General features: G+C 41.3%; 1 protein-coding gene and 1 long non-coding RNA gene across 23 annotated transcripts in view; one reads left to right on the forward strand and one right to left on the reverse strand.

Moving 5' to 3' along the window:
• GLIS3 (GLIS family zinc finger 3) overlaps positions 1 to 27,901 on the reverse strand; it is a 546,483-nt gene that overhangs the window by 301,337 nt on the left and 217,245 nt on the right. For 18 of the 22 annotated variants that reach the window (XM_038527224.1, XM_038527215.1, XM_038527216.1 and 15 more), the window contains one exon: positions 231 to 438. In XM_038527224.1, coding sequence (XP_038383152.1) covers positions 231 to 438 — 208 coding nt within the window. Of the gene's footprint in view, positions 1 to 230; positions 439 to 9,144; positions 9,309 to 27,901 lie in introns of all 22 variants that reach the window. The other 4 variants (XM_038527229.1, XM_038527230.1, XM_038527233.1 and 1 more) reach the window with 1 other exon arrangement.
• LOC119870844 lies at positions 13,654 to 19,115 on the forward strand. The gene is made up of 3 exons (XR_005354271.1): positions 13,654 to 13,764; positions 18,282 to 18,408; positions 18,920 to 19,115. It is a non-coding gene; the product is annotated as an uncharacterized LOC119870844 (long non-coding RNA).

The raw sequence follows: 27,901 nt of genomic DNA on the forward strand, positions 1-27,901 counted from the left end.
TTACTTACACTCACACAGTAAAACAGCAGGTATTAAACCATCTTCCCAATTAAGATATTATGACACATGGTTTTTATACACATTCCCCTACAAAGCTCAATTTGATAGAGTTGCTTGACTGAGTGTGTGTATGTGTGTGTGTTCTGTGTGTGTGTGTTCAGCAGGGAAGGGAAAACACATGTGGGGTGTGATTATACCATAAGAAGGGGGAAAAAAAAGTAACATGAGACCTGGTATCTGAAGGAGGTATATTCAGGTTGGCAGCATTCATTGCCCTCTGTAAGCTAGGACTGATCTGGTTGCATGCTGTAGAGACCTGGCTTGCTGGAGGTGAATTGGGTCCCAGTCGCTGAACCATCATGGGACTGCTGGTGACCACTAGATTGTTGCAGCTGCCTTTTCCAATGGACTTGCACTGAGGCCCAAAGCCAAGAGCCCCTAAAAACAAATGAATCAGGTTAGCTTTCATGTGCCTTACATCAGAAATCAGTAAATACACACACTTGCCCACTTATATTAGGACTCCTCTTTAAAGATAGTCCTTGGATCACCTTTTTGTTCATTTTTAGTATTAGTGATACCAAAAGCTTTCTGTATTTCCAATGAAAAAGCCATTGCTACAATAAAAAAACTTCGATAATCACCATTCATACAAAATGTGCTTACATTTTGCTCCTTCTATGCAGAAGTACCTAGCTATTAAGAATCATATTTTATTGTCTCCTTACCTAAAGAGTTAAGGTGATAAGTAGATGGGATTACTTATATCTAGAAGTTTCTTCTAGAATGGCTAATATATTGAATTGGCCAGCAAGGAAAGTTGACACTGCTGAACACTTACTTACTTCATTTACTTCCTTCCAATTCTGGCCTTCCAAAAAGTTTAAAGGGATATAGTCTGGCTGTGTCCCTCTAGTCCTGATTTCTCCTCTTCATTCCAGTACATTGTCATTGGACATATACCCAATTAAAAGAAAATCAGGACGAAAGAGCCATTAACAAAATACTCATCCTAAAAGCAGCATGGTAACCAAATTCAACACTGATTTATCATCTCATTAGTAACAATCTTCAAATGTAGTAAAATGTGGTACATACCCAAAGGAGGAAGAAAAAAAGAAACCCCCCAAAATCTGTGTCATTATGGAGAAGTGAAAAACATAAGCCAGAAAGTCAAACACAGCCATGACTCATTTATAAGAAATAATAATAATACTGGTTGAATCATTCTAGACATTCTTTTCACATGGATGTGCTTTTTTCAAACATTTTTTGCAAACTACCTGGTCAAGCCTCAGTGTGCACTGGTGTTCCCATTTCAAACAAAAATAAGCATAATGTCAGATTTTAACAAATTAAACTCTAAAGTTTTCTCATCAAATTCCCCGTACTTCTCATTGATGTATCAAAATAAGTGGAAAATCATCACAGTAACTCTCCTTTAGCCCCAGGGGACATAATTTCCTATTTTGTTTTTCCAGAAATTAAATAAATAACCAAAAAATGACTTTGTCATCTTTAACATTCTCTTCCAAGAGCCCACAAAGCTGAAGAATAAACAGACCTTAGAGCAATCACCATGCTCTCATCAATGAAACCACATCTCAAAAATGCTGAGAGAGTTGCAATGTTTTTAATTGGCAGGAACCTGCTGTTTAGTCCAGCACTCTGGGAAATCCCAGTGGTAATTCACTTGCCCAAGGCCACACAGGGATTTAATGACTGAGCAGAAATGGATTCCATTATAGTGTATTTTCATGGTGCCTATGTGTTTAACTTTAGGTACTAGATGCTTAGTTTCTTTCTTGGATACTTGCCAAGATCATTAGCTCCAAAAGAAATTTCTCCCTGATTTTTTTTTTCAGACACATAAACCAGAACCTTTCCCTCTCCCCCTCCCACTGCCACTTCTATCTGATGTATTTTCTTGTGCCTTGAAAGACCAATCATAGATAGTCTCTCCGTTTTCAACGCACGTATAACAGTACCATCAGGTCTCCATTTTGACATCAAAAGTAGTGGGTACATTCTTATGCAATGATCATAAACTTAGTATCTTTATGAATTCCAACAAGCTACATGCCATTTGCTTTTCATAGTCTTTTTTTTTCTTTTTTTTTACCTCGGAAAAAGGCAATGTGATGGTTCATACCCTGGTCCAATATGTTAAGACACCTGAATTGCCTCCACAGGTTCCATCACCACTAGCCACTGCTATTAAAAGCAACATCAGATGTCAGATATTCCCATTAAATTCAATATCATCTATTCATCTGTCATTTAATGCCTGGTTCTCTCTCAATAAAAAGGTTCTAACATCTAACTTTAAAACAAATACATATTAACAGCTGGAACAGCACAACCAAGAACTACCACTTGATAACAAAGCATACTGACACTTTCTTCCATCGAAGCTAAGATGCCATATATTTTAAGGGACAGTATTATTTTATGTGCCGGTAAGAACACACGCCACCACTGTAACTAGCGCATGGTATCGAGATTTCAGAGAGGTTCTGATGTAGAAAAATGCACACCTTAAAAATCAATAAATACAAATACAGTTGCTGAAAATTTTCACTTATCCCTTGTCTTGTTCATGCTCTCCTCTCTGCTGGGCACACCCTTACTGTAATTTGTCTACCTGGTAAGCACCTCTCGGTCTTCATGCTCTCAATTCAAAGGTCACCTCCTCTCCTGCTACCCCTTCCCCGTTGCCAGCTGGGCAGATGTGACCAAGTCTCCTTTTTGTTCTCCCACCATCTCTCATAGCACATCTGCTTCAGCACCTTTAAGGAACTGTCATGTTTACATGCCTGCCACTTCCTCCTCTTTTATATTTTACTGCTTTTAAAGACAAAGATCCTGTTTGAGGCAGCTCTGCTTCCTCAGCATGTAGCCCAGGGCCTATAACACGTACACACCAAAGTCTGTCAATGAAGTTAAGAATGAATTAATGTGGATACAGAGAAAAGATCAGTGGTCCCAGGGACAGGGGCAGTGGGGAACCTATGGTTCCCAGGTATAAGATAAATAAGTCTTGGGCATTGATGTACAGCAAAGTGACTATAGTTAATAATACTATATTGCCTATTTGAAAGCGGTTATGTGAGTAAATCTTAAAAGTCCTCATCACAAGGAGAATAATGTGTGTAACTATGTGTAGCGATGGATATAAGGCTTATTGTGGTGATCATTTCACAGTGAGTATAAACAGTGAATCACTATGCTGCACACCTGAAACTAATACAGTGTTACATGTCAATGATGCCTCAATGAACACAAATTTTAATGAATGAATGAAAATAAAAGACAGTTGTACATGAATATTTAATACTCACACATTATTTCCACTGAAACCTCCTGGCTTAAAAAACCTCCTGGTTTTTTATTTAAAACAGTGCCAGTTTTCAAAAACAAACTCCAACTAAGCCAATCCCTTGACACTTCTCTATAGTACTGCTAACTGGGTCAGAACTGAGGATGAAGCCCATGGGGATCATAATTACAAAGCCATCTTCCTGGGTGAGAATTTTACACTGGTCAAGGCTGCCTTTGTAACTCTACACCCTGGATTCACACATTCAAATGATCTCCCCACTCTCTAATACTGAGACATTCATCTCCCCCTTCCTGGCATCCCCATCGTTTTGGCTACTTTGGCTACACTCCCAAATTCACTGGCCACCAAAAACCTCATCTAATCACAGAGAAATGACAGCTTCTGAAAGGTATCATAAATGGCATCCTTGAAGCATGAGGGTGAGCAGTAAATTTATGGGAAACAAGTAATGTTTGTGGCACAGTGGTGAGAATGTTCTGGAAAATGGTATCATTTGGTTCACAAGTGGAGGCAAATGATACTTTGACCAAGACCTATGGCACTCAATACAACCATCCAACTCTAATATTGTTTTCATAGTGCCAAACATAACGAACACCACCAGACTGGCTGGAACCACACTGTGCTCTGGGCTCTGAAGACAGCCTGCCTTGGGGCTGACTTCCTGCACCCACGCTGGTCATGTGACTTGGGCAATTACTAAAGTATATGTGTGCCTCATCCCTATCCTTCTCACCTGTAAAATGGGAACAAAAATAACACTACCTCCCCCAAGATTGTTGTGCATCTAGTATCAATTATATATATAAAGGACTCTGCACATCTTCCAGCACATAGTAGGTATTCAATGGATGTCAGATGTTATTGTCACTACCCTTACTATTACTGTTCACACCTCTCACTGATTTTTGGTCCACTCTCTTTCTTGAAGGGCAAAACAGTTCCTTATAATTCTTTGCACAAATCAAGATAGTGAATGATGCTATTTCATTCTCTACCCACTTTAAGGCTCGAGCCTACGTTTTAAAAACAGGTGTCATCACAGATAGAAGAAAAGTCTTCAACTGGCCAAGTTTGAATGTTGCTTGGCTTGTCATTCCCTGAAAACAAACCATACAGCCTTTCTGTCTACCAGATGTGCCAACCACTTGTATGCTGGTTTTTGTTTTGAAATACCACTTATTTTTAGAGGCTGCATGATGTTTTTTTAAAAAATGTGTTTACTGCTCAAATAAAGATGCCAGTAGATGGCCTTCTGAGTACTACATACATTCTAGCCAAGATCACTGTGTGCTGGTGGGGAGTGCAAATGTATTGCATTTTTGAGTTTCTGAACTGAGAGATCATCCTAGTAGGGGCATGTTTTTAATTAATGTCTTCGTTAGTTAAAAGGGTTCTTTTGAAGTCAAAGAGTTGATTATGTCGCAATTGCCCGTGCTGAGGCTATAGTCCTCAGAAGATTTGTGTTTACCCACTAGTTCCTCTAAAAATGACACAGATATGGAGGGAGACAGAAATGGCATATATATATATATATATATATATATATATATATAGGAGGGAGTCAGGAAGAACTAATCAAAGTTTCTTTGGTTGTTACTATTCACTTAAGTGACACTTACCAAGTGCCAACCACAAGCCAGGGAGTCCCTGGAGACAGATGGACAGAGTCTTGGCCCCCCTGGAGCCCTCATTCTGGCTACAAGAAGGAGTACAAAGATGAGTACTCTTCATTACAAAAGAAGTGACCACTGCTTCTAGTTTGGATCATATGAGATGGCTTTCTTTTTTTTTTTTTTTTTTTTTTTAATATAGTCACAGAGAGAGAGAGAGGCAGAGACACAGGCAGAGGGAGAAGCAGGCTCCATGCACCGGGAGCCCGATGTGGGATTCAATCCCAGGTCTCCAGGATCGCACCCTGGGCCAAAGGCAGGCGCTAAACCGCTGCGCCACCCAGGGATCCCCCAGATGGCTTTCTTTGTAGGCCAAACGTGATCTAATAACCTAACACAAATGCAGGGTGTTGTAGAGACAGAAATAATAATATACATCAGGATTTGAGTCCTGGCTCCCCAACTCACTAGCTGTGTGACACTGGACAAGGTCTTTTAAGTCTATGTGAGTGATGTCCTATTACCTCGAATGGGGACAGTAGCAGTACCTAACTCACAGTTTGTTAAAGATGATTAAAAGGATAAGTGTATATTAATATATACCTTACCACCATATATTGCCAATATAATATACACCACCATATACTACCAATACCACAATATGTTACCAATGTAATATATGCCTTACTACCTTTGAAGATCAGGGTTTCCTTCCCAGCCTTTCATTTTAAAACATTTGAAAACTATAGAAAAGTTGTAAAAATAGTAAAATAAACTCTGTTTTGTCTATGAATAAACTGTATTTACCTCTTCATCCATCCAGCTTTCTACATAAGCTTACTTTTATTATTAATCTGTTGAACCATTTAAGAATAAATCATAGATTTTTGTCCTTCACTCCTAAATACGTAAAACCACAGTATAATTGTTAAATTCAAAACATTTAGCAAGGACATAATAATGGCATGTAGCATATCATTTATATTCAAATATTATCAATTATCCTAAGAACACCCTTTAGAGCAACTGTTTTCCATTCCAGGATCATGCATTTCAAGGAAAGGTTTTGAGGCTCATGCTGAGGTAGGTTAGTAAATCACCACACAGTAGGGCACAGAAAAAAAAAAAAGAAAAAAAAACAACCAAGTGCAAATAAGCACAGTAGTTATAAGCATGGGTTAGCACCCCAGCTCCACCATGGACTGGCCGTGTGGCCTTAAACAAATTACTCAACCTCTCAGTGCCTCACTGTCCTGCTCTCTAAAATGGGATCAACACTAGTACACACCTCACTGAGTTGTTTTGAGGGTTAAAAGATCTAACATATGTCATATGTTTAGGGCTTAGCACTTAATATATTGAAAGTGTTAATTATATTTTATTAAAGAATTTATCTCGGGTATTTTCTGATATTGTTTATAGCATCTCTTTCCTCTGGAGTGACCAAGGACTATAGGTTGACACCTCTCTTTCCAAAACCTTCTCCTCAGCATACAGTAGACTTGTCCTTCTCTGGATGGGCCCTAGCCTTCAGGCCTCCCTCTTTTCTCATTGTCATTCTACCTTATTCTTAGATTCTCTCCAGCTTTCATTCATATGCTTCCCTAAAACTAGAAATAAGAAATTCTTGCATACTAAACATACTCAGCTTGCTATCTAGTGTTTTGTCAAACTGGTAACGTTTCACTGCTAAGATACAGTAGTGGCAACTTAATGACTATATGTGAGTGTGTAGTGTGTTACTCTGAAATACATTAAGGCAGGGGTAAATGGCTAAGAACACCAAATAATGAGAATCAGAATGACATAATTGGCTTTTCTATTCAGGGGTAAAGCATTTCAACTTAGCAAATGTTACAAATCCTCAAAATTGCACAAAACCTATGGGAGGTAAGGAATACTGGATATAGTATCCTGCCTTCATGTTGCTTACAGTCTGTAGAGACAAGACATACTCACCTAGGAACAATCAGATAATGAGACGGGACTGTACAGGATTAAGCATGAAGCTGAATCGTAGAAACAGGAATTCAGAGAAGGGAGAAATCTCCAGGCAACTCATTGACTAATAATAATTTTAACCATAAAGGCATTTCCCAAAATCCTTCAGGGAGTCCAAGAGTATTCAATGGTAACACATAAGGCAAGATCACGGAGAGATCCATAGTCAAATAGCTTTGGGAAACCCTAACACAACAAAGGTAAACATATCTTTATAGTACAGAACCTTTACTCCCAGAGCCTTTAAAAATGCAAATGCAGGGGGCACCTGGGTGGCTTAGTTAAGTGGTTAAGCATCTGCCTTCTGCTCAGGTCATGATCTCAGGGTCCTGGGATGGAGCCCTGTGGGCTCCCTGCTCAGCAGGGAGCCTGCCTCTCCCTCTGCTACTCCCCTGGATTGTATGTGCTCTCTCTCAAATAAATAAAATAAATCTTTAAAAAGTAAATGTACAAATGCACATAATAAAACTCCCAGAGGAAAAAAAAATAAAAAAATAAAAAAATGAAACTCCCAGAGGGGGAAATAATATGGAATGTGTATGTATATATATATTTTTTTTTAATTTCCCTATAAGTTCACTCAAGACTGAAACAGTTCTTGGAAAATAATAAGCTAGAACATGGGGATCCCTGGGTGGTGCAGTGGTTTAGCGCCTGGCTTTAGCCCAGGGCGCGATCCTGGAGACCCGGGATCGAATCCCACGTTGGGCTCCCGGTGCATGGAGCCTGCTTCTCCCTCTGCCTCTCTCTCTCTCTCTCTCTCTCTGTGTGACTATCATAAATAAATAAAATTAAAAAAAAATAAGCTAGAACATGAAGGAAGAACAAGCACATGAACGAGAAGGAGATGACTGAATGTAGTCATGGAAACAGAAAGGAGGAGGCATGGCGTGTACTGGAGAGAAAAGAAGAGAAGTCAGGGCTGCCTGCAGGAGGAGGCTGTCTGACCAGGAGAAAGGAGAGGCAGACTGAAACGGCTGCTCTAAACCCCTGGAGACTCTGGTTGAACAGCTGGATGATATATATTTACCAATGGCCCCAAACCTAGTTGCACGCACATCAATGTTACCAGGGAAGCTTTTCGAAACTGCAAATTTACAGGCTCCACCTCAAACCAAAAAAGTCAGATGGTGCTGGTGCAATTGGCCCACTGACCTTGTGCTGTAGGTAGTGAGTGGAACAGTCCTACCAGAGATCATGTCCACCCAGGAGGCATTTGGAGGACACAGGGACCAAGGCTGGAGGAGCACGTGAACCAGAAGCTGGTCACATTTTGGTAAACAACAGAATTAAGAAGGCAACGGTTATGGGAGCAAGTCAGAGTAAGATTGGAGTTTTATAATTGGTAGATAAAGATTCAGGAGATCAAGTTTTAAAAGGACAGGGGGATCACATAAAGACTATTTTCATGACTCTGGTCCAAAGTGAGTTACTTAGTCCCAGCCAATAAGTAGGCCAAATCTGAATCCAGATTAACAGAGATTCCCATGAGTTGTGCAGTTCTCATACCACGTTGCTCTTTGAAGTGCAGCTGGTATCTACCAAGTTCACCCTAAAAGAATATAACTTTCACACCAACACTCTGCTAACCTTAGTCAGCATTCAGGAATGTCAGCCTCCAAGTACAGAATCACTAGCATGACTCATTTCATCTGATCCCTGCATTAAATGGAATCGTATTTATACCCCAAGAGATTAAAAAATATCATATTCCTTTCGGTACCACTCAGTGCCCCAAATTCCTGGACATGAAGCCTCAATCTATCTCCCTACCACCAGGCACTCCTGATAAGGCGTTATTAATACACAGCTCCGAACCACCTCATAAAGATGTAAAGATATATTAAACAACATTCCTGAAGTTTATATGCTAAAGTCCCATCAGTCAGCTATGGTACATCAATTATCAACTAATTAGTACAGAGTGCTTATGCTGACCCTTCTGTTCTCCCTTGTAATGATTTGCCAAGTTAACCGAAAGCCGCTTTGCTCCATAGAGACTCTGAGTTTAGCAAGAGTGTTAAATAAAGTTCACCAACAATTAGCCTAGAAAACCAAAGAGAAAATGTAAGCACATTTTACTGCTTTTCCCTGGACAAATTTTCAAAAAATCCCATGGGAAGAGATGAGATATATTTGTTAAATAAGCAAAGCATTACTCTGAAAGGTGGAAGTAGCAAGCAGTACCGGTGCAGTTGGGGAACGTAGAGCTCCCTGATCAGGTATTTGTTTCCCGTGGCCCCACTCCAAGCTGAACGAGAGCATGTACCCCGGGGGACTGCAGGTACACAGATGGGCGAGATGATGCTTGCTTATGATCTAATTTAACAGGTTTATGCCATGGGAGTGATCTGTGAAAATGAAGGAGTTCAAGATAAAACTGTTATACTGACTCTATAAAGACAGAACTTCCATAAATAAGAAAGGCTGGGAGCAGAGAAGGGAGGGCACACACTTTAATGAGATTTTTAGTAGGCCATTCAAAAAATTATGGCTTTAAAAAACCAGTATATTATGACTACCCATGGAGATTCTGAGGTGTAGTCCATGCCTCCGTTTCCCTTGATCAGGTCACATTTATTGAGCACCTTCTGTGGGCTTGGTGCTGTACAGGGCAAGTGGAGCCCCTGGCTGGTGGGTTAGTCCTCAAAGAGCTTCTGACCAGCTGGAGAGTTGTAACCAACACATGGATGAGGAAACACACCGGATCTTAAACTCAGTAGCCATGGTGCTGAGCACACAAAGTGTCCAAACAAGACCAAGACCTGTGTATACAGGGGAGGAGTAGGATTTGATCTGAACCTCTTGATGCTAGAGGGGAGAAGGCAGCCCAAAGAGGGCAAAGTGGTGTGGGGGCAGCATGAGCAAGGAGCAGGGATGGAAATGCTAGGGCCAGAATGGCTTCACTCACCAGCTATGTGACCTTGGGAAAGTTCCTTAAACTCTCTGTGCCTCTGCTTCCTACATGGGAAATGGGCATGGTACTTGTACCGACCTTCATAAGGCTGTTTGGAGAACTAAGAAGTCAATGTGTGTAAAACACTTAGCGTAGTATCCAGCACACAGGAAGCACTCTATGAGTTGTAGGTATTCCCAGTATTAATGATTCCCATATTAAAGGATTATCAGGTTATACAGGACATCCAAGACCAGCCTCCCTCCACTTCCCCCACCAAAAAAGCTATAGTAGGTGTTTAGGCATAGGTGTGGAGAGAGACTAGAAGGGGGGTAGTCTAACTACTTCCAGCACATACAGAGATAGAACAAAGACTAAAGGCAGGAAGCCAAGCGAGGAAAATGTTGTGATGATCTCAGGGTGCGGTGCTGAGGCCCTGGGGCAGGCCAGGCAGAAGCAAATGCAGAGTAACCCCAAATGGCCTTACAAAGGAAACAAAATATAAGGTTGTGGAAGGGCCTTTCAGAATTCTAAATCCCAATTCCAGGGCCTGTTACTAGATTCCAAACCATTCTCCAAAAACCAAGATCATGTCTTCCCTAAGATGTTTCTCTCCGCAAGTCAACCAAAAGCAAAGATGCGATAGGAAATGGCAAAGCTGCCCACAGGTAGACTCCTCACTGTATGGACCAGTGGTGACTACAATTGTTGCTAGATCCTTGTCTCTGAATTACTCAATAGCTTGGAATATTGCTAGTTTGCCTTCCTCTCTCCACACTCCCTACGCGCGCACGCGCTCACACACACACACACACACACACACACACACACACACACACGAAGAGAGTATAGTCTAAACTACTCAATATAAACCAATGGAACTTTTTTTTTCAGCATATAAGAGCTGGTTCAGAGGCAAAAATTCCATTTACTCCTTCCTATTAGAGATAACATCTTAGTTCTAAAAGGCAAAGCTTACACAGGCATCACCAAAAGGTGCTAGACTACCTTTGTTTGCCCTCAAACAGTAATTCCTCAGAACTGTCCAAAGAGACACATATTCTACCATAAATATTTTCTGTTACATATGCTACATGGGTTTGCAAGTCCAGATGGGATGCCCAGAAGCATCAGACCCAGAGAAAAGACAGATGATTATGGAGATTATACTTTTTTACATTAAAAACTCAGTCACCCATCTTCTAAGAACCAGACATTACCCAGCTTCCTACACCCAGAAGTCCCCCAGAGCCACTCAGGTGCCTCAGCAGCCAGATACTTTTTGCCTGTAGGCTATAGATTCTGGACTCCATGCTCCAAAAGCCCATTAGTAGCCCAGGTATATGGCAAGAAAATTTATTGAGCTATGCTTTGTAATTTGTGCTCCTTTGTCCCAGATGGGTTATTATAAGAGAGCTAAAAGTAGATACTCTTTGATTCCATCCTCTTTCCTAGACCTGTGCAAAATCCTAAATCCACTGAGATTATCCAGGTGCTCAAAAGCTATGGGGACAGAGAAGATTGCCTCTGAGGGGGAAGTCAGGAGAAGGGGAGAGTGCTCAGCTCAAAGTCAAGGAAGGCAGGGGGTGGGGCAGAGGGATGCATGCATAGGGAGGGTGTCCATGGCTGCATGACAAATGTACAAAGGCCAGACTCTAGGTCTGGGCTCCCAGCTCCAGCAGTTTCCTGTATCCAAGCAATGCATGGAACAGCAGACTTCTGGCCTTGACCAGGAGGCACCTCAGCAAGAACCTGTGGACCACGAGCCAGGAAAGCTATTGGAATGTTCTGCTCTGGACAAAGATCCTGGGGTCTTGTCTCACCCTGGCAAGGTAGTAATGACTAGGCACCCACGCGAAAATGACTGAGGTTAGATTTCCTGCTCATCAGCAAGATGGGGTCTTGGAGTCTCATTTGTTTTGATTTAAAGGAAATAATTTTAAAAACCATTGCTGGTACATGAACTGGTAAAGTAAATTACAAAAGTATTTACTAAAATACTTTTAGTGAGGGGGCGCCTGGGTAGCTCAGTCAGTCAGTTAAGGATCTGACTCTTGGTTGCAGCTCAGGGTCATGAGATCAAGCCCCACATCAGGCTCTGCACTCAGTGGGGAGTCTGCTTAAGATTCCCTCTTTCCCTCTGCCCCTCACCCACTGGAACAAGCACACACACTCTCTAAAAAATAAAAATAAAAATAAAATATTTTCAGTGAGGATGACTGTTTACACTAAACTTAGCAAGATCATTCTAACTCTAAATTCTCAAAATATAGTCCATATAATTTGCCTCCAAATAAACTTATACCATCTAGTGTATAAAATCACTTAGCACTTAGAGATATGCATGTTTCAAAGTCACAGACTTTGAGAAATCAAATTATGTCTTAAGGTTGAGGAATCTGTGAGAAAATGAATCACTTTTGCTAAATTTCAGGAGTATCCGCTTGCCTTTCTTCTCTCTCATAGCAGTTAAATACTAGTCAGCCAAACCTACTCTTGTAGGTACTCATCTTGTGAAATATCCGGAAAAAAAAAAAAGAATAATAAAAGGGAGGTATATCTTTTCTTTGTCTTCTTCTATCAAGCGCACCAAGCTATCTGTGGTGAAACCATCTCAAGGTTCCAAAGAGATTTTGCTCCTTGTTCAGAATTCTAGAACCAAGAAAATGGAAAACTTCTTCCTTCACTGTTTCAACACAGTGAGTACCTTTGTTTGGAAGGATTTTCCCACTGTCTTCTTTCAAAAATGTGTCAGTCAGAATGGTTTGAGGGAGGGTGGAAAAATGGCGACTGGGACGGTGGTTATTGTACGTCAGGTAGGCCAGTGGAGGGGTGAAGATTGAGAAATCCTACTCCATGAATACTGGCTGCTCTGTCATCCAACACCAGCAACACAACGAACTGAAGTAATACCTCCGTCCCGTCCCGAGGAGGAAAGAATAAAGTCCGAAAGAAATTTGTAAAGAAGGCATACAATGCAGCTCAACTGACTTGTTTTTTGACACGCAGCCTTGAAAAGAACAATTTTGCCTCAGAGTCTTGGCAAATGCAAAATGATTTTTTTTTATAAGTTTTAACATGCATTTTACTACATGTGTGAAGAGAGCGAGGGTGAGAAAGGCCAGGTATCCAAAGACAGGGAGGCTGTCAGGTTTCTCTTTTCTGTGTCATTTTTGTTTAGTTGGTCAAATGAAAATTCAAAACCATATAATTAGATGGTTGTTTATACATGATTAAGCATGAGCTCATTGGACTTTACATGCCAAAAAGTCAGAGATGTGGTTAAGGGCAAGAAGGAACTATTAATAAAAGGAAATAAAGCTGTAATACATTTTTCACTTATGAATAAAAATAATTCAAAGGTCTCTAGATGGAAAAAGAAAGAAAAAATCAACCATGAGTAGGGGCAAGAAACCAGGTAATTTTATAAATGGTTAGAATTCATGTGATATAAAACATAAACCACTGGTACAAAAAAGCTCTTCCTCCTCTATGATCGTAATCCTATTTTTGTATCTCGTAAACATAACTCACAATGAGAACATAACAAAACATACCTGTATTATATTTCTTTAGAATTGTTCTGGGAAATGCTTAAGCAAGAATATGTTGTGCATTCAAAAGAGTTACTTGTTCTCTTCCTAACTGTCTTCACCAGTAATCCCCTCTGGAGAAACCAAGAGCTGTCAGCTTCCTTGTAAAAGGCAAGTATCCTTCACTGCTCACAAATGCAGAATTTTTCTTCCCCAAATGAAGTGAGCCCATCAAAATCAAGGTTAAACTGGCCATAAACTTCACACAGGTAAAGGAAATCTTCCCAGATCCCCCAGAGAATCTGTGATCATAGCTTGGGGCTTTGAAAAGTGGTGAATCAACTGCTTACAGAGATCAAACACCAAGCTCTGGATGAGGTGAGTGGGCCAAGTCTTTCATATGACAGAATGACCTGATCCAGGCTCAGCCTACTTATTCCACCTTAAGTAAGGTTTTCAAGCCACTACTACCACTTCCTCCTATTGCCAATACACTCCAATAGGAGTTACCCCCAGAGGCCACCTAGGCAAACGCAAAACAAACCCCAGAGACCCTTTGACTGTGTGTCCTGTATTCTACAACCAAACGACTCCTTGAGTTGTCAATGACTGGTACTTTTGCACATCATCGTTATAGTACAGCCTACCGATCAGAATGAGTAAAGCCCATAGGAAACCCAGCGTATGGTCCTTAAGACTGAAGTGAAAATGAACCTACTACCACTCAAAAAGCCCACAATGCCTAAAAAGCATAAACATTAACTTTTTCAGCCTGAGAGCAACGTCTCCAAGTAATATCAGTTCCCAATCTGTCGAGAGACCTTCCATCTCAACCACCACCTCCCTCAACCCCCTCCTCTTCTCCCCTGCCCTCCCCACCCAAACCACACACACACACACTCACACACACACACACACACACACACACGAACATCAATCAGCTCTGACTCCCAGAGTTATCATCAATCCTGTACATACATACCTGCCTACTGAAACTTGAATGGAATATACTTCATTTAAAGCCATAGGACATACCATAAAATACAGACACTCCGTAAAAGTTCATTTCCAAGAAACTAAGATGATCATAGAATAATACATCCCTAAAAAGGCACAGATATTTGAGACAAAGCACAATATTCACAACTAATTTGGCAACATTAACCCATAAGGCCTTATGTATTACCTGTGTGTCTTATGTGAAATACTAAAGGTAATTTTTAATTGTTGACCTAATTTGGTGAAATAAAGTTCTCAACATACTCATTTAGTGTTAAAATCCACCCACAGCTGAGGGAAAAACATACTTTCACAAAACAAATTCTTTATGAGCCAGAAATTAATGTCTTCTTGTGTGTAACATTGAAGGAAAAGGGAAAATCTTGCTAAATTAATATGTATTGATTATTTGAAATAGTTTAATATCTACTATAGTTCCAGATAAGAAATGTGATAACTTATTTCTAAACAATGTGTGGCATGTAACTCAAGACCTCTTTTCATCAATAATTAATATTAATAATTAACAAGTATAAACAACAAAAATACCTCTTGGAAATGTTTCTACCCAGCCCTTTCCTCATTCCAAAGCCTGCCTGTTGCCCCCCCTTTACCCTCTATGTGGGGTTAATAACTAAACTTCCCTCCTCTCTGACATGCAACACTACCCCGCAGCAATCTTCCCAAGAATGTGTGCACAAATGCATAAGATTGAAAAGAATAAAAGTCTTATCAAAGTCACCTGAATCTAACAAACAGATTTCTAAATTAGCATCTGCGGTTACAAACCCCTCAACGGTGAATTAGATTTTGCTCTAGTACAGAAATTCACCCCAAACACCTACGCTCCTACTTACAAATGGAATGTCTTATGCCTTTAATCCAGGGATTAGCCTCATAATAAAAATTACACAGTCCTCGAGATAGAAACAGCAGAAGGGGAGGATAATGCAAAAACTGCTCATTTAAAAAGAGGCCAGAGCCAATGCACTAGGATTTTATTTGGCAGTCATTCTGAAGAGCAGTCAGTTTGACTTTTGAAAACGACATTGTTTTCCTTTCTCCATGCTGTCTGCAGAAGAGCATCTTCAGAGTCAAACACATCTCATACCAAAGGTGCTCCACCATCTGTCTCTTAAACTTTTCTAGCCACCTGCCCCAGCACTTGATGTCCACATTTGTAAGCCCACTGAAATTCCTCTCTTCCAGCCATTCATTCCTTGGCCAAACTGAACACTATGCAGGTAATACTCTAAGTTCCTAAAATTCAACATCATTCTGTACTGTAAATTCTTACAGTAAATACAAATTCCACAGTCCCTGATCCCCTTGCTCCACATACCTCCAAACTCCACTCCATACATTACCATTATTCCTCCTGAAAAGTGATCAAATCCTCAGAGGATCACCTCATGCTTAAGTTATTCATGTTCCCAGGCTGTCTGGTCACTGACATTGAGAAAGGCTGCAAGGAAGCAGCCCTCTCACTGGGAGCTTCCCTACCATAGGCAGTGTCTGTTCGTGTAAAGGTGTGGGGATAAAGGTGTTTCTACCTTTGTCCTGGCTGGGGGCCTCAGACGCTGTGCAGAGTACTCTGCATAGATTTCCAGGGCTGGGGCATCCCGGGTGGTTCAGCAGTTTAGCGCCGCCTTTAGCCCAGGGTGTGATCCTGGAGACCCCGGATCGAGTCCCTCATTGGGCTCCCTGCATGGAGCCTGCTTCTCCCTCTGCCTGTGTCTCTGCCTCTCTCTCTCTCTCTCTCTCTCTCTTTCTGTGTCTTTCATGAATGAATAAATAAAATCTTTAAAAAAAAAAAAAAAAAAGATTTCCAGGGCTGCCTGCTCTTTGACTTCACAGTGTCTTGGTGAGCACAGTCAGGGACAGCAAGGACATTTAGCAAAGGCTGGTGTGCCAAGGAGAAAAGCATCTGACAAATGCAGCCGAGGAAACAATGTCTCCCTTCAAGTGGAAATGCTGGTGAAGTCAGCCAGCGCTGGCCGCACAAACAATGCTGGGCAGGTCATTAACTTGCCTGGTTCAGACAGCGGCGATGAGCTCACCCACCTTTCTGGAAGTGCTATTTCAGCCGCTGAGTTTATACAAATAAAACCCATAATTTTCTAATGGCTAAACTAGGAATGTGTTCGAAAATAGCTAAGTCTCTGAGAACCCTGCAAAAGCCACACAGGGAACTCACGAAGGTGAGTCTGCGAAGGTGAGTCTGCAGTCAGCTGTTCAAGTTTGCATACATCTTTATAATTGCTACATATGTATTACTTCCAAAATAATCAACCACAAAAGCAAACGGGAATTTCTTTTTTAAGTTAGGTGGTTACTGCTGCATTGTTTTCTCCCTTTCTTTTTACCTTTTGCAAAAAGTAAGTTAGTCGTTAACCACACAAAGGAGTTAACATTTAACTTGAACACTGAGAGTGCTTTAGCTCGCAATCCCTCCTCCCCTTCTTTCTTATTATAGTGAAAAGAGGTTCAGGAAAACTCTTACTAATTATCGCAGATCCTAGAGGGATCTGACTGTATCATTTTGCTTGCCACACTCACAGGAGGCCCCAGGTCCTTCACACTCACCCCACTCCAGGCAGCCCAGAATTGCTGCCCACTCCGGCTCCCACCCATACCCCTACACTCCCTGTCATCAAAGATCAGCTCCCAGTGCCACCCACTCCTTGAAACAAACCTTCCAGATTCCTACTCCCTGCCCGCAGGTTACAGTGCCTTCTCTCTCCTGTAAAACCACAGGTCTTGTTATTTTTGCATCTTTTGTGTTACTAATCACTTCCACCTTGGGTATTACCTACACCTATCCCCCTTAACTGGCAGGTCTACAAGGATAGAGAATGTGCCTGATCCCCTAGAACGCCAGGCCTCAGCATCCTGCACAGGGCAGACGCTCACTGAGGGGACAGGTCATGCCCACACCACACACTTGCAGCATTTTAGAGGTGGGGGAAGGGCTCCAAGGAAGACAATATTTTATTATTTAAAATAGCACAGTTGCTGGGAGGCTCAGACATGGGGTGGCAGAGGGGATGCCTCTTTTCTGTTGCCCCTGCCATTCCTGAGCTGTTTTCTCCTCTCACTCCCCACTAGACAGACTACACCTCACTGAGCACACAGTTCTGCCCCATGGATGCAGCAAACTGTTGGCCTTGTCACCTTTTCTGTGAAGCCTCCTATGGAAACAGGAATCTAACACACTTCTCTCTCCTCCTCCTCTCCTTAGCCATTCAGAAGAACCACGACAGTGGTGCAGGAGTTACCTAGATATCAACATGGTGGTCTTATTTCCTCACCAAGAACTTACAACCTTACTGCTGCTGCTACTATTACTACTATTAATAAGAATAATACATCTATACATTAAAAATACATGACAGCGAACATTAATGGAAGGCTTAACTTGGTACCAGGGGCAGATGTCTGGCTCTATGCCTGGGTTAGCCCACTCACCTCACTAAACAATCCTGATTATTACCATCCTATTTCACAGAGGAAGCAATCTGAGGTTAAAAAACATAGTCACCTGAGAAAAGTGAGGAGTCAAACCCAGTTAGTCACACTCCAAAGTCACACAAGGGTGTCCAAGAGCTCATCCATTCTTAGCCATCACCCTCCATATAACTGCAGAAATACTATGAAGTGGAGAGGAGACAGGACAATTGGACACTGATCCTTCTCCCAAAACTTGAACATTCATGCACCCACAGCCTCTAACATCTTTGTTTCCACATATAAGCAATAGTCAGGAACAATACCATAACTGATTCTGTGTAGGTATCATAAATGCTGTTGTGTGCACACATAAGCAGGGGACACTAGTTTAACCTCCATAGCAGTGGTTAAATGTCTATCATATGACCCTTCTTCCTTACTTTCAGGAATTTTGGGTGGATAACATCAACATCCTTTGTTCACCCATTCATCCAGTGGTTAAACTGTCTGGTAGGAGCAGCTGAAACATAGATCAAGAGAATTATGGCACACACTGATGTCTGATAAAATAAGGTAAGATCTCAAAGCTGTTGGGACATTGAAGAGGATATGATAGTGATAATGACAGTGATCTTTAGGAACATAATATGAAAATACTCATCTGCACACACCTTACTACATAAAGGATTTACTAATTTTCTATTCATTTAACAGTCTTGAGTGCACACAATTCATCGGGATATACATAGGGATGTCAGAACATGATAGGTGTGTGTACATGCATGTACATGCACAGATACACACACATGCACACAGTCACACACACAGACAAGCACAAAGACAATGACACAATGAGTCAGGTGAAACAAGATGTGAATATGAGGTGCCCTGAATGAGCAACCTCCCACGCAGTCCAACATTTTACAGGGACCCTTTCTACTAGAAATCAACCTATCCTTAGAACAATACAAATAACTTTAAATGGAGTCTTGTCTAAAATTCTGCCTCAGTAACACAAGATTTTATCTTTCAAAAACTGCACTGACATAAAAGCAGAGTCTAATCAGCTATCACCTATCCCCAGGTATGTGGCTGCACTCTGCAGGAAAAATAGTAACATAAGGAGGAGAGAGACGTGGATGTATGGGTAAGTGTGGTCAGCGCTATGGAGACAAGAAGGGATAGGCCAGAGTCAAGTCACAAGGCCAGGAAGCCAAGTTTGGTCTGTAGCTGTGCAACTGTATGAACTTGACCAAACCACGTAGACTAAACCTCCTTGTCAAGCCTCGTTTGGTGAGATCATAAAATAAATTATCTAGCCCCCTAGCTGGGCAAAAACCATATGCTCAGTAAGTGTTCATTTTCTTTCCTCCCTGCAGATCACAATGAAAACCTTTCATCTCTCATAATCTAAAAGGCTAACTTTAAACCAGAATAAATAATGAAATCATTTCAAGGACTTTCTTCATGAGAAAAGATGCATCCTTGCTCCCACCATGCTTTGAATTCATAAATTTACATGTCAAGAAGGAGTAATAGACATCATGTTTCCAACCTGGTCAAATTCAAGTCCAGAGAGATAAAAGTGACTTTCCCCGGGACACACAGCTAGTTAACGGCAGAATCAGTACAAAAATCCCAGTAGTCAGGCGCCCAACTAATCTCCCTTTCTACTATATCCTACCACTTCCATGGGACTGTCAGTTATAAATGATGCTTAATGGTGCAAATACCTCTGAAGCAGTTAAAAATGTCTTTCGCCTTCAAAATAGAATGAAGATGGCAGATGGCAGGCTCCTCCTACACAATGAGAATTGAATTTGGGACAGGAGTGTTCATGAAGAGATGAATAGTTGGAGAGAAAAGGAGTAAGCACAGACGAGGGCATTAGGAGTGAAGAGGGACACAGAGACCCCCTACCTTACAAGTGTGCCTAAAGATAAGTCCATTTCGGTCCATTAATTGAGTCTGAAAACACCCCCGGACAGATTTCTCCTTCCTTCTGTTTATAAGCTTAGAGGATACAAAAGACACCACTCCCAGATCAGACAAAATCTATGAATTTTCAGGAAGAAAGAGAAATGAGATTGTTTACCTTCAGTAGTTTAAAAAAAGAGGTTCAGTTGGAGTTTGCTTAAATCTCGTAAACCTTAGGTTTTAGCAGAATCATGGCTGACCCACTGTCTTCAGTGGGAACCGTGCCCATTTGTTTATCTGCCAAATGTAAATCTGCCATAGAACCAATATTCAGGCTGCTCTGGGACAGTACGCATCTAGTTAAGGAATGCAGGTAAAAATCTAATTTCAACATATCAAACTTGACAGTGTAACTTTTTAAGATTCCCATCTCAAAGAAAGTTTACAAGCAATGAACGAGGCTATAAGGTAATGATTATGTCCTAGCATAGTAATAATTGCAGAACAATTGTCCAATTAGCAATCATGCACTGAGGGAGTTCCTTTGCATTGTGGCCTTACTGTCTTTGTCTCTGTTCTGAGGAAAAATTCTGCCTTCAGGAGTCTGAAATAATGAAAGGGCTCTTCATTATGTCAATGAGTTTGGATGGAGTCCCCATGGCACAGGAACCTTGCCTGGTAATGAAACACAAGAATCATCTGTTCCTAGTTAAACCTGCTCATACCCCTCCCATAGCTGGGAGAGGCCTAGTTGAAATCCCCAAGGAGAACCACTGGAAGGTGATAGGACCAGGGGCATCTGGGGTTAGGACCCTCAGTCCTCCTTGGGTCAAACTCCTCCCCTAAGGCCTCTCTAAAAAAAAAAAAAAAAAAATCTGAAAAACATCATATAAAATTCTATAAAACTCTATTTGACAAGTATTTAGGGGATGACCCATTCATACAGGTCTCGTCTGCCTGGAAATTGAAGCTACAAACTCTCCCAATCCCATATCTCAACTAGTCAGCCAACCAGTAACAGTTTTTTTCCCACTGCCCATCAAGCCTGATAGGTGCCACCTCAGCAGCTGTGAAAACTACACTTCTTCCAACACCATTCAACCATAGTGTGCTAGCCTCAAGAAGGCAGAGCATAGCTCACCCAAAGGAAAAACTTTCTAGCAAGCAGAAGTGACTTGGAAACACTCTGTAAGACACAGCTCTTGCCCCCAGAGGAATACACGGAAGGGTTGCCAGGACACTGTAGACGAGGCAGGGTGAAGAGGCCACAAGGCAAGGTTCCTAAACTCCTTGCCAACACTGTGACATCCCCAAAGGCTTTAAAACCCAGTGTGGAGTTCTCAATTTTTATGTAAACTACGAGAATTTTCAATACTCTCATCCAAAGGCTTTCTGTGCCTCTCTTCTCTCTAGGCCCCTATACTCTCTGACATGAGGCAGGTAAATTAACTTTTCTAGGTCTCAGATTTATCATCACTCAAAGGAAGACAAGGGATTAAGGAACCTCTCACGTCCCTTCTAGCTCAAACATTTTCTGAATAAACGATGAGTTTACTCTCCTCACTTTCTACCAATTAAATTCCAGAAATTCCATCTACCTATACAATGCAACAGAATCGGTGACAAGTTACAATGTAAATAGGGCAAAAGCAATAGATTTCTTATATATTCTCCATTATGAGTTTTAAAGTGTAAAGGGAAATTTTTTAGGTTAAAAATACCTAGGAATAGGATGTAATATGAAGAAAACTACTTCTTTTTTCCTGAAGACATGAATAAATACAGACATATACATGTTCCGAGGTGTAAATACTAATATAGTATATTGCCTCTTCTAAACTATTTCATAACCTTAATGCATGGTTTCTCAGACTCTCATTACTGACACTTCGTGCCAGATAATTTGTATGTGTGCGTGCATGTGCGTGTGTGTGCATGCACAATGCAGAGAGGCTACGCTGGACATTGCAGGTTGCTGAGCAGCATCTCTAGCCTCCACCCACTAGATACCAGTAGCACTCCCCCCAGTTGTGACATCCAAAACTAAAGTCTGTCCAGACACTTCCAAATAACCGTGGTGGACAACATCATTCAGGTCAGGAGCCATGATTGATTGTGAAGTGCTCATGTACCCTTCCTTATTCACTACCTTGACAACAGATTCTGAAGTTCTTTTGGAAGAATAAACTCTACTAACTGTCCAAAAGGCTTTAAAGAAGAAAATACATGATAGAGCTAGGAAAGTGAAAATTGTGGAACACTAAAGGAAGGCTACAAAACGGAAGACAGAATAGAAGCAAAAGGTCATGACCTCAAACACAATGACAATCAGCACACAATGGTATGACAAAGGAGTGGAGGATAGGAGGGTACTCAGTAAACTGTAGTGGAGCAACTATTTACTGTTTGGGGGGTGGGGGTGGAAATCAAAGCTAAATCCTTATCACACTATTTTCTGGTTATGTATTGCTACATAACAAACCACTCCCAAATTTATGGTCTCTAAGCAACAATTTATTATTACCTTGTATGATTTACCTAGGGTGGACTGGGCTCAGCAGCATATGCTTCTCTCATGCCCTGTGGCCAGATGTCATCTAGGGCTGAAGGGGGCTCTGTATAGACTTCTCACATGCTGACTGTCCATGGGAACACCTCAACATGGCCAGGGCATAGGACTTGGGCTCCTAACAGCATGACAGCTGCCGTGGAAGAGGCTGTTCCCAGGCTGTTTAAAGACCATTCCTGCACAGGCACAGCATCACTTCTGCCATATACTATTGGCCAAACTAATCTTGGGTTCATCCAAATTCAAATGGGGCAAAGGAATTAACTCTACTTTGTGAGAAAGCAGCAGGGCAAAGTCACACCACAAAAGAACACATGGAATGGGAGAGATGTCTTCAGCCATTAGTGGAAAACACAATCAGCCACAATATACCAAAACAAATTCCAGGGAAATTCAGAGCTGAATATTAAAAATAAAACCACTAAAAGAAAATACATGGGTTTTTTAAAAAATATTAGGATCTGGAAGGCAAAGATGTAACTGCAAAAATATTTTAGCTCAAAAAGCACCAAAACAAAATGAAAAGGCAAAAAGACTAATAATTTGCCAGCATTCTATGTACAAAGGGTTAAGGGCTTAACATATGCAGAGGCCTTACAAATCAATAATAAAGATAAACATTTGTATGGCAGGGGAAAGGCAAAGGACATAAACAGTTCACAAAAGAACCCAGGAGATAAGACATAAAGTAGACACTCTAAATTCTGCTACTAGATTGAGTGGAGTATAAAGTGTGATCTAACCCATTTAGGGAGCAACTTGGTAATACAACCAAGAGTATTTAAAATGTTCATTTGACCCAATCATCAACCAACATTGTAAAATTTATTTGTGAGCATACAGTTTTAACAAAAAAGAAACCAAACTTGATAAAATAGAGTATACTTCCCACACACATTTAAAAAAAGTCTGCTGTACGTAAAAATTATATTTTCAAAGAATCTGAAACACATGGGGGAACATTCATAACAATGTGGAGAAAGAAAACACAGCACTTTATTTAGGTATTAATCACTGCTATTATCTATTACAAAATAGTTACACATGTTTATCTCCTAAAATATTAGCAATGGGTATCTCTGTGTCTGGGGAATACTGGAAGGTAATTTTATTGTATTCTTTGGGGTTTTTTCAGTATTTAAAAATTTTTCTACATAAACATGCTATTTTTATACTCAGAAAACAAAACAAAATAATACTACTTAAAGAAAAATATCAGTACTGGTGGATAAAAAACTGAAAAGGTCACATGTTACTAAGTTATTGCTGGAAGATTAGAAAGTCAAAACAGGAGAATGAACATGACTGTGCATGCTGTGACATCAGGGGTGATTACACCTAGAGCCACTGAACCACGGTCCACTTCGTCCACAAGCAAGTCACTTTCTCAGGCTCATGACCTTTCTCGGGCCATTGTGTAGATTCTGTTCAGTGTGACTGCTTTAGAAATCTTTCTCTTTCCCTTTTTAATATTCAGCCCATTTGTTTTCTTTGCTAGGCTCAAAATGTTTCTGTCTTCACAGGCCTTTAAAATGATGAAATATTTAGGAAAAAATTGTACTCACACCAGGAAAACACTGGCTTCTGCTCTTCTTTACCTAAAGCCCTCCTGAAGTTCAGAGGATCTTGGTCAGGTAGAGCCTCTACTGTTCCTCCCAACTGGAGGGACCATGAGAATAGCAACTCCCTAGTCCCCTGGTGCTCAGACTTGAGTATGTTTTCAGAATCCCCTGAAAAGCCTGTGAAAACACAGAATACTGGCTCCACCTCAGAGTTTCTAGATCAGTAGTTTGGGGAGGGGGAAGCCTGATGACTTGCAGCTCTAGTAACTTCCCAGGTGATGCTGCTGCTGGTCTGGGGACCCCCACTTTGAGACCATGAATCAAGATCATACAACCAACTAAGCATCTTCCCACCGTGTGCTATTCATTTATCTCTATTATTCACATTAAAATATATATTATTTGGTATTTGTTGAAACACCAAATCACTCACAACCCAAATAAATCCTAGGACCTCTCACTCCAGTTTCAGATGAGGTACTCCATTCAAAGAAACAAACTTGGGCAATGCATGTAAACATCACCTTTGCTGCCAGAGCTCTCTGCCATCCCCTTTGACTGGCAACTCTTACACTCTTCAGCAACCCAAAGCCTTCCTTCACTCTTGTACTCTCCCAGAGAACAGAACAAACTCTCCCTAGGGTTCCTGCAAGAATGAGGTTCTTCTTGGGGCACCTGGGTGGTGCAGTCAGTTAAGGGTCCAACTTCTGGCTTCAATTCAGGTCATGATCTCAGAGTCATGGACAGAGCCCTGCATCAGGCTACACACTCAGTGAGGAGTCTGCTTGAGATTCTCTCTCTCCCTCTGCCCCTCCCTTCTGTGTTCTTTCTCTGTCTCAAACAAATGTCTTTTTTTAAAAAATAAGGCTTTTCCCTCTTCTCTCCTTTCTCCCACTGTTCCCTCCCAACACAAATTCACCTACACCCACTGCCATTCGTCTTCTCCTACTATTTGCTGATTAAAACCTCAAGTAGAGTGGGGTAGGGATACCCTAGGAAAGCATAGGATTTCTTTCTTTTCAAGCAACACTACATTTTCCTTAAAGAGCAAGAGGAGAGAGAACCACTCAATCAATCACACCAGCAATTAATCATTTTTGTCCCCATTACACATATACCCTTCCATCCATTCAATATCCCTTTGCCAGGTGTCTGCCAGGGCTTTGTGTTAGGGATTAGAGAACCTGCAAGCAAAAGTGGGCTCATTCAAGAGGGTACAGGGGCAGAGGAAGCTTCGTGGACACATAGAGTAGTTGGCCTGCATGGTAGAAGTTCAAACCTGAATGTTATGTCCCTTAAAACCCACTAGCAGAAACTGGAAATACCTTCTCCAGAGCTTAATTTCTGTGATTTTGCCCCATTAAAATGCACATGTCCTTGTTAAGGGTAGCTCCTTAAGTTGCCAAGGGTCACGCTACATGTGAGTGAAGTTTCAAGCCCTTATCTGATAAGAACGGCCCTGGATATCTTAGAGAAAGAAAGACATGTAAGGATGGGAGTCTCAAGGGTACCTGAGACAAACCACATCCCTCCCTGGTTGTGACTTCTCAGATGGGTGTCCTTAAAATGCCTTTCCCTACCCCAGTCTGCATCTCGTCAGATGGAACCATGCAATGGTTCTCCAGCTGTGCTGTCTGAGCCACCAGTATCAGCATCACCTGGGAACTTGTTAGAAATGCAGGTTCTCGGGCCACATCCCAGACCTATGGAATCAGAAACTCTGGGAGTGGGGCGCACCCACTGGCGCTTTCTCAGGCCCTTTGGGAACTACCAACATACGCTCGAGTTTGAGAGGTACCGCCTGACACCTATTACAGTGTCTGCCTTTCCACCATTACTATGTACTGTTACCATGGGTCTTACTGGTTTGTCAGGCTCCTTTAGTGGTCTAGGATGTCAATTTCAGATAGGTGTATGAGGAAACTATAAGCTACTCATTAAGACAGACTAAGCTCTGTCACAGACTAAGCTCATTATCACAGACTAAGATCTGTGATAACGGGCAGATAGTATGTGTCTGTGGCCACAAAGGAAGAGCCAGTAGCTACAAAGGAAACTAATAAAGCCATTGATAAAGGTCAATGTCAATAGCCTTGTCGTTGTAGTCTGCTTCCCCAACTGGTACAACCTGTAATGGCCTCCAAAGCAGGAGTGGTTTTGCCTTCTTTTGCTCTCCACCAGGCATGTCTTCACATGCAGTGGAAAAGGCCCACAAGAATCCCTGTTGCACAACAAAATGTTCAACTCATGTTATTTAGCATCCTTGATCTCTCTTTGGAGGGGAAAAGGGAGGGAGGAAGATGCATATTTTTAGAACCAGGGGACGATTTATCATTCAATGAAACAGCATAGAAAGAGGCTTAAATCAAGTGTGTGGAAATAATATGTTGTTATTACTAGTCTTTACTCTGCTAAATTATAACCTATAAACCCTGCAACGCTTGACTTAAACATCCCATCCGCGTTTGCAGGAAATCTAAATGGTTATTTCCTTCTTTACTGCATGCATTACAGGAGGATTTACTGTTGCTTCCACAAAGCGTATGTGATGAGAGAGCTATCCAGGATGCCAGTGTAACCAGGCACGATGGATAAGCACGCAGCCCACATCACGTATGTATTCTGGGAGCCTTTATGTGCACTTAATTAGTTCAGCTATTGCTTTCATGGTTCATTTAGAAGCTTCATGCTTCATTAAATATCAATAAATTTTATCCTCAAAAAACCTTTTCAGTTTTTTCAATTGTCTCTTCAAGTGATAATCTTGTTAATGGATGTATATATTGCAAGTATGTCTATCAGAACCAGCAAAACTCTGCATTGCCATGGTTGCAGCACCCTGAAGTAATATGCAAATCTTATTCTATAGTTTAGAACACATGCCTCATCCACACATATTTTCTTACAGTAGGGGAAAAAAAATCTTTTTTAACTTTCCCAAAATGATGCGTCTTTTAAGCTTCTATTTTTATTTTGTCAAGAATGCCTACTTCTGTTTCATAAGCTCCTTTTATCCATTACATCAATTCCAAGTTCTCCTTATTGGAAAGACAGGCTTTTAGCAACTTTTCAATGCATGAAAGAGAAGTTTTCAGGAAACATGTGTTCTTCACTTCCCTGATCTATGCATCCAAAGAAGGCAGGGGTCACAACTGAGGGCTTATCCTGTCAAGTATTATAGTCGGCTCTATCAGTGAACGATCTTGGCTATTCACTGCAAGCTAAGAGCCAGGAGGTCAGCTGGGAGAGGGTCAGGATGATGAAGGAAGAGACCCATCTATCTAAGCAGAAATAGCACCTGCCAACACACCTCCCCCACCCGCCAGGTCGCGCTCACATGTCTTCACTGCAGAGGTATCTCAAACCTGCTCAGTCAGGGAAGTTGTCACTGGCTTCCTCCTTTTCCTAGAGCACTTTGTTAACGCACCCATTATAGAACATATTATCATGTAGTATAGTTATCCATCCATTCATTCAAAAAAATGTACTTCTAAGGATACAATGGTAAACAAGACAAGTAAGATCTGCTTTTTCGTAAAGTGTACATTCTAGTAGTGAGGAGATGCACAATAAAACAAGTGAATGAATGAATGAATGAACAAGGTAATTTTAAATGAGAAGTGCCATGAAAGAAAGTAAGCAGGTAGAATGGGACTGGGCATCATGAGGGCCAAGTGGTGACTTTGGACAACGTACATCAGGAAGGCCTGTGGAAGACACAGCTCATAAACCAAGATGCAAAGGATATAAAGAAAGCAGCCACTGGGAAGCTGGTCCAGCCTGGTGTGTTGGAGGTAAGAAACGAAAACCAGACTGGCTGGAATATACTCAGCAAAGGTGAGTGTGGTACCAGATAAATTTGGGGATGATTTACCAATCTTCTGACTTGAGACTATGAGCCCCCAGAAAATAGGGCCCATGTCTTACCTGAGCCTTTGTCTCGTATCTGACGCTTGGTCAACAAGCATGTGTTGAATGAATGAACTGAATGAGCCAGTTCCCAAGGTCACATATGAAA

This window comes from Canis lupus, chromosome 1 (assembly GCF_011100685.1).
Source record: "Canis lupus familiaris isolate Mischka breed German Shepherd chromosome 1, alternate assembly UU_Cfam_GSD_1.0, whole genome shotgun sequence".
NCBI classification, from domain to species: Eukaryota; Metazoa; Chordata; class Mammalia; order Carnivora; family Canidae; genus Canis; species Canis lupus.